The 8,512-nt window shown below is 37.8% G+C and overlaps 1 protein-coding gene across 1 annotated transcript in view; it reads left to right on the forward strand.

The window, feature by feature from the left end:
* The window catches only part of LOC106878117 (adhesion G protein-coupled receptor G6), a 126,233-nt gene extending 124,003 nt beyond the window's left edge, over nt 1–2,230 (forward strand). The window contains exon 31 of the mRNA XM_089344833.1: nt 1,842–2,230. Coding sequence (XP_089200959.1) covers nt 1,842–1,894 — 53 coding nt within the window. The 3' untranslated portion in view covers nt 1,895–2,230. The remainder of the gene's footprint in view (nt 1–1,841) is intronic.
* The last annotated feature ends 6,282 nt before the right edge of the window (nt 2,231–8,512 follow it).

Consider the following 8,512-nt stretch of genomic DNA (forward strand, 5'->3'; position numbering starts at 1 on the left):
AAGGCAAGCCAAAGCTTCGCAGTCATATATATGCGTGTGTATGAATGTGTACTATGTGTGTGTGTGTGTGTGTGTGTGTGTGTGTGTGTGTGTGTGTGTGTGTGTGTGTGTGTATGTGATCATTATTTCTTAAAGTCCGCGTTTTCCATGCTAGTATGTGTTGGACGGTTCGACAGGGGCTTGGGAGGTGTGCGTCAAGCTACAATGTCTGCTTTGGCATGGCTTCTGCAGCTGGATTCCATTTCTGATGACAATCACATTACACATTACAAGTGGAAATTTCATAAATTAATGTAATTATACGAAGAAAATAATCAGGTCAGGGTGTGACCACGCAATTTTAAGAGTTTTTCGCTAAATACATGTATACATTAAGACAATACACATATGGAAGAAATTCAAAAGATATCATTAGTTCATTCGGATGTTCAATTCTTTATTTAGTTAATCTATATAAGGATAATTTTAGATCCATGGATCAAAGTAAACTAATAAATCTTCATGGCATCAGATACACACACGCACGCGCGCGCGCTTTTTGGCAACCATTTTATTATTGTTGCCATATATGCAAGATGACAAATAAAAAAATGGAAACATCACATTTTGTGTTTCTCGGATGATATTGTGGCCAAAAAGTTATATTTCCAAAAATCTAAACAAAAGTTTCACAGATTTTTGACATTGCAGACCACATTTTAAACTACATATTAAGAAGTACGCACGTGGACGCATTATATGTGTATATATATGTATGTAGATGCCTATATATACGTTAGTATAAATATATGTTTTGCCTGTATTTGTTTGAATATTTATATAGGCATGTACCAACGTTTATGTGTTTAGTGTATATCTGTACGTATAGGTTTTGTGGTATGTGTATGTATAACTAAATGTATATGTATTTTTATGATTTAGTTCTTAGTAACAGTCTTTATTTTAAATGGACATATCTTTTTAATTCATTAAAATTTATTTACCATTAATTAATTTCCTTAGGTATACATTTTTTTCCTTCTACTAAAACAAAGTTTTGATTTAAGGTTTTCTTCAATTTTAAATATGATTTTAAATCGTAATTTTAATTTTTTATAACCGGTTATTGAGGAGGCCCTTAGTTGAAAGGACCAATGAAACAAAAACCAATTTCAAAAGTGTATCTATCAATGTAATTGTATATCTATACATATAACTTTATTCTCAATCATAACTGTCCGACAAACGGGAACGTGAAACTCTGAGTAACCGTTTTTGGGATGCTTTTTTAGCTTTATTAATAAAGCAGCATATATATTTATATATATATATATATATATATATATATATATATATATATATATATATATATATATATATATATATGGATGGATGCATGTATATGTGTATGTATGTATGTATGTATGTATGTATGTATGTATGTGTATATGTATGTATACGCATATATATATATATATATATATATATATATACTGAGAGAGAGAGAGAGAGAGAGAGAGAGAGAAGGATCGATAGATCCTTGGAAAATATAGATACAACCATATGCACCTTAAACAAAATAATAGAAATGATAGTCCATCATCTTTATATAAATTTGCCCACGTTCTTCTCGAAAATATCCCTGGACCAATATTGCCAGTATTTTACAGCATAATCCTGATAATTTATTCCTCACAGCTTGTTTGTGTAATCAGTTTTGTTCAGCCATGCGTCTCCTGTAGAAACATGTTTTTATATGTGGAGAAAATAGTAGATGACAAAGCTAGATAGAAAATAAAAGGGTCAGGGGTTATTGAGTTCAAAAACAAATATTCTATATCGTTTTCTCATTATGTTTCCAGATGCAGACTGTGATGATGGAATAGAAGTTGAAAGAACAGAAACAAACTTATAACTGAAAATAAAAGACAAATGTCTTCAACGATCATCTTTGATAAGATTTCTCGTCTTAAACTAAATTTTTTTCTTATATTATATTAAACATATTTCCCTATAAAGTAACTTTATTTTTTTTACAATCAATATAGCAATATGCAACTGAAAGACTGTATAAACTGCAATAACATCATTTAAGCAAGTTTCTGTGCATTATTATTTGACTGTGACACAGAAAACCCGAACATTTTGTTTGATTTGAAATCTCTGTATATTTTCTTCTAACTACCAACTATATTTTTTAATCCTTGAATTTTTGTCAATAAAAGATCAAATCTGTTTTCTTTTACTATAATCTATTTTATGAGTTAAAATGCTGTAATGATGCAATCTAAGTTTAAATAGAGCATGCACTGAGACACTGATTTCATCAGTTACTAAACATTCCACTAAAATGTGAAAACGTACAACACATATAATTGGGTTTATAATCATTTACTTAATTACTATTGATAAGTGTTTCAACTGTCGTTGAGATAATTAATCTGGTAATGAACATTTCAGAAACAGCTTCATCATATTCAGAAAAGTGTATGTACTTCGGTCTTTGAACCTCTAACTTCCATAAACGTTCCACAAACAAGCATGCGAACCTGAATGTCTATAATGAAGCATTCTAACATTTAGTATCAAATAAGGTCAAGAAATTATTTAGCTTCAAAGTAAAAAGTTAGTGGAAATCACTTTAGAGAAATATAGAAAATCTTATCATTAACTTGTCAAGTGAGCAAATTCTATAGCTTATAGTGGTATCCACACAAATGATGGTTTGGTGTTTTACATATAAAATGGCTGGAGAATAATTTTAGAGCAAATCAGTTTTATTTAGAATATTCACAAAGATGGACGAGATTAGAACTCAGAATTCTGCAACTTGCAAGTGAGATTAGATGTGTGACACACGTGTTCAATCCATACCTACAAAATTGACATAAAAACATTGCTGAGAATTAATGATGATAATCCACAAAGTATATCACCTACTTTGGATTTAAGATCCCATTACACCGCACAACGTTTTGTTGACAATCCATAGCAGTAATTGTTTTCACCTCAATAGACGTCAGTGATTGGTTGAAATTACCGAAATACGACAACTTTTAACATGAAATAACTTCGAATACAAAATTTTTTTCTCTGTTCTATAAGACAAAATATACAAGTATACGAAGTTTTAAAGTGTTTCTGTAGAAAACACACTAAATAAAACATAAATAAAAAATGGTGCCCGCCAAATCAGAAAGATCCTAAAGCCCGTCGTTGCATCCAACCATGTTCGTTCCAGTTGTCGCGAAACTAGTTCCGCAAATTTTCATCTAATCGTGCATTCTTTGTTAAAGATCGTGTGTCTGGCAAAACGTTTATGGTTGACACTGGATCCAGCTGTTCTATTTGGCCTTTGCGTTTTACTTCAGACAAGCCGAAGCAATCTTCCATCAACCTGCACGCAGTGAATCTATCCCCGATAAAATCTTACGGTCAGGTCTCATTACACCTAGATCTCATCCTTTGAAGGGAATTTAGGTGGGTTGTTTTTGTTATAGCAGATCTACCATATCCCATTCTGGGCGCGGACTTCTTGGAACCATTTTCACTTATTAGTAGATGCCAGGCGACAGAGAATCGTGGACGATCCTACGTCTTTGTTCACGCCTACTCGTGTTACTACTAATGCTGTTTTCAGTCCGTCATTTTTTGTCGCCACCAATGGTGACCAGTTTCACTCCCTTTTGGCTTCTTTCCCAGAGATGGTGGATCCGACTTTCAAATCAGTGAAAGTCACACACTCAACTCGCCATTATATCACTACTTCTTGACCACCCGTTTTTTCGCGTCCACGGCGACTCGTTCCTGATCGGCTAAAAATAGCTCGTTCTGAGTTTGAACATATACTTCAACTCGGCCTTATTCGCCCCCTCCACCAGCCCTTGGGCATCTCCTCTACATTTAGCAAGGAAAGGGGATTCAGATTTTCGTCCGCTGGGGGATTACAGACGATTAAATGCGGTCACTGTTCCCGATCGCTATCCTACAAGGAATCTCCGGGATATTTCTTCGAACTTGCATAGTTGTACGATTTTTTCTAAGGTTGACCTCATCCGGGCTTATCATCAGATTCCAATGAACCCAAAACTGCCGTTACCACCCCCTTTGGAAGTTTCGAGTTCCTGTGTATGAGCTTCGGTTTGCGGAATGCAACGAGTACATTCCAGAGGTTTATCGATGGAGTTGTCCATGGACTTGATTTTCTGTTCGCTTACGTCGATGATTTGCTCATAGCTAGCGACACGCGTGAAAATCATCTCCAACAATTATCTCAACTTTTTCAGCATCTTCGCACCTACAATATGCAAATCAACCCCGATAAGTGTGTTTTGGAGCAGTCCTCTCTGGAATTTCTGGGGCATTATATCGACTCGAATGGTATCAGTCCTCTCTCTTCCAAAGTCGATGCAATTCAACGCATCTCACCTCCCACTTCTCTACGCCAATTGCGTCACTTTTTGGTAATCGTCAATTTCTATAGACGCTTCATACATAAATGTGCAGACAAGTTACTTCCATTGACTCAACTACTGAAAGCAAATACAAAAAGAGATGCTCTTATCACTCTACCTGCCGAGGCATTATCTTTGTTTGAGTCAATTAAGAAGGAAATAGCTTCTGTTCCCTTGCTTGCACATCCGGCTTCTGATGCTCCTCTCTCTTTAACAATTGATGCATCAGTCTGCGGTTGGTGCTGTTTTGCAACATACCGTCAACAATCAAACTCGGCATTTTTTTCTCGTCAATTACAACCAGCTGAACGTCGTTACAGTACGTTTGATCGTGAACTCTTAGCAATCTACCTGTCAATTCGTCACTTTCAACATCAACACGAGGGCCGGTATTTTGTGATTTATACTGATCACAAGCCTCTTACGTTTGCTCTGTCATCAGAATCGGACAAAAACTCGCCTCGTGCTTTTCGTCACCTGGACTACATTTTCCAGTTCACGACTGACATTCGGCATATACCTGGAACAGAGAACGTGCCTGCTGACGCACTCTCTCGTTTCCCTGTATGTCCTCTTTCAACTCCTGCTGCAATCGATTTAACTGCCATTGCGCAGGATCAACCAGCTCTGGACACATTGGATCTAACTTCCACCAAGCTGTCCTTTTGCAAGTTTGCCTATCTTCCACTTCCGTCTGCTGAAGGCACAATCCTTTGTGACACAGCTACTGGTTCTCCCAGACCGTTTGTATCTGCGACCCACTAGCATTCTGTTTTCGATGCCTTGTATTCACTGTTACATCCTGGTATCGCTGCCTTGGTGAAGCTTATTACGGCTCGGTTTTTCTGGCCTAATATGCGCCGTATGATCACCGCTTATGTACGCCCTTGTGTGAAATGCCAGCGTTCTAAGGTCCACAGGCACATTCGCGCTCCTCCTCTTGGACAGTTTTCTCCGCCGGAGACTCGCTTTTGGCATGTCCACATTGATCTGGTTGGACCATGGCCTGTCAGTCGCGGGTTCTCTTACATATTGATATGCGTCGATTGTTTCTCTCGTTGGCCTGAAGCCATTCCGATAGTGGACATTTCTGCTGAGTCAGTTGCTCGAGCTTTCATTTCTAACTGGACATTGACAAATGGATTCATGTTTTTTTTTTTCGGGATGATTCTGTCAAGAAATCTCTCGTTTCTCCTTATAAGGGACCATTTCGTGTGCTATCGCGCACATCCAAAACTTTTAGTCACGGTATCAGTGGTCGGGCAAGGACCGTGTCGACAGACTGAAAAGGGCACATTTCGAGGTGCCCACACCCTTCGATGACACCCCAAACACGCCCACCTTTGATCCCTTACAATCACCTACACATCCCCCTGCACATGCACCTTTGACCACACCATCACCTACACTTCCACCTTCGTCGCCACTAACTAACACGAACAAGCCCTATGTCACCAGGACAGGCCGCACTGTGCATTGGCCCAAAAAACTCACTAGAACTTATTACATCTAACTTTTTTCTTTTTTCTTCCTGTGACAGACAATTGTTTCTCGAGTGCTGAACAATACCAATGCCTTATCATTGAACTCTGTAAAATAACATTTTGTGCATGCTCCTTTTATATTGCTTGTGATTATTTTTTCTCAATTTAACATTTTGTATTATATTTTGTACCACATCTTGTTGTTTGTGATAGGTGGACATCTTTGCTTTCTTGTGCATACTCCAGTCATTCTAATTTTCGCACTGGCGTTCTCAGAGAGGAGCCCCTGTAGCGTGACACAAGAAGCCAGCGCCATTTTGTACGAGATCTCGCCGGCAGCCATTGCCAGGTCCGAGATCTCGTCTACAGCCATGTTTGCCATGCACGAGACCACACCGAGGCTCTCGTGGGCAACATCTATTTAAGGAGGTGTATTGAGCAACCCGTTCTCTTCTCTTGCGTTGGCGCTTACGTAGGACAACACTGCAACCTAGCAGCTCACAGCGGATTCTTAACCCGCTCTAACTTTACCCGTTATCTCCAGAGGTAACGTACCTCTCACGAACAGAGCTAACGAACTACGCGCTGACATACAGATGGTCACCGGGAGCAAACCCCATGAAATGAGAAGCAAATAAACAACCATTGAATTGATTCCGCTTGTAAGTCTCTTCTTCTTCGAGTTCCAGAATCTTAAGACTACAAAATATAATTGTAATGGGAGAAGGGGATACTCCACAGGTATCACGAACCTTGTAGTCCCATTATAAGTATTTCCGCTACCAACTAAACTTTATTTTCACTTACATATTTACATTACAAAAATTGAAATTTATAATATTTTCCATAAATCAACATTTTATATGACGACGATGACGTTACATTTTCTATATGAGTGTATACATTAAAATACATACATCACGACACACACCTTCACTCACTCACTCTATCTCTCTCACTTTCTTTCTTTCTCTTTCTCTCTCTCTCTCTCTCTCTCTCTCTCTCTCTCTCTCTCTCTCTCTGTCTCACTCTTTCCCTCTCTCTCTCTCTCTCTCTCTCTCTCTCTCTCTCTCTCTCTCTCTCTTGTGGACACACACGTCCATTTTCGTATACACGTACATACAGGAGTTGGACAAAATAATGGAAACATTAAAATTTCAAACAAATTTATTTTAATCTGGAGTAGGACCGCCTTTAGCAATAATTACAGCTTGAATTCTACGAGGTATAAAGTTTGATTTGTTTCCAAAGGAATTTCTGTCCACTCTTCGGCTAAAGTAGTCTCCAATTCTTGTAGTGATGATAGTGGAGGATATCGTCTCTTTACTTGTTTTTCTAAAGTGCACCATAAATGTTCAGTAATATTGAGATCTGAGGACGACTGTGGTGTCCAGATAATATTTCAACTTCACTAGAATATTCCTCGTGCCATTCAGTAACAACTTTAGCTGTGTGAATTGGTGCATTATCATCCTGAAGGATTGCGTTTCCCACCGGAAACTCTTCCGCAACTATAGGATGAATTTGATCAGATAAAATGCTTAAATAGCTTAAATAGTCTTGTCTATTAATTCTGCCATGAAAGGAAACGTTTGGGCCTGCGGATTTCCAAGATATAGCCCCCTGCCCCCAGATCAGCACAGATAATAATCCTCCATGTTGAACAGTTGGAAGAAGGTAGTCTGGGTCAAATGCTTCTTTTGGCTGTCTCCACACGTATACTCGGCCAGTGGTCGGAAATAAGGTAAAGGCTGACTCGTCCGAGAAAATAACATTCTTCCACTGTTCTAGGGACCAATTCTGTAGGTTTTTACTCCACTCTAAGCCCTTTGCAACGTCTTTTTCTTCTCCTTTATTTTTATTTTTATTGTATTATTTTTTTTTTTTTTTTTGAAAGTAGTGGTTTTCTGATTGCAGCCCTTCCGTGAAATCGGGCTTTGTGCAGCTCCCATCGGACAGTTTTTGTGGAAACTGGTGTCCCAAGGTGGTTATTAAGCTCTGCAGTAATTTTTGGAGCTGTACTTTTGTCATCTTCTCTAACAATTCGGTCTCTATTTGAAAGTTTTACTTATCTTCCGGTGTTTTGTTTCTACGAGGAGGTTTTTCCCTCTTTCTCAAAGGCTGTCATTACTTTCGAGACAGTACTTCTTGATACACAAAACGTTTCGGCTGTTTTCGTTGCGCTAGCGCCTACCGTACGAGCACCAACAATTTGATGAATTTTAATTACCTTTTTATATTTATTTGCTCATAAATATATTTACTCCATTTCCTATAATAAAAAAAATGGAGTCAAACGAAGAAAGCATTGAGATTATTCCAGAGGGAATAAAAATGATGTAAAACAAGGCAATCATCTCGTCCGGGAAGAAATAGAAACAAAACACAAAAATAAACGATTTTAACCGTATTTGATTACCGCGTATATAAAGAAGGGGAACGCTTCGCAATTTATTTTTCAAAAAAGAAAACTTTAATAGATTTAATGTCAAAGGTAATTTAGATAATGCGGGGAAAAAAAGAAATTAACACAGAAAATTAAGAGTAGAGAAACATAGTGTGATGGATAATGGGAATAAAGCTTAAAAGCGCGGA

The sequence above is a fragment of the Octopus bimaculoides genome, chromosome 28 (assembly GCF_046866305.1).
Source record: "Octopus bimaculoides isolate indiv1 chromosome 28, ASM4686630v1, whole genome shotgun sequence".
In the NCBI taxonomy this organism is placed as follows: Eukaryota; Metazoa; Mollusca; class Cephalopoda; order Octopoda; family Octopodidae; genus Octopus; species Octopus bimaculoides.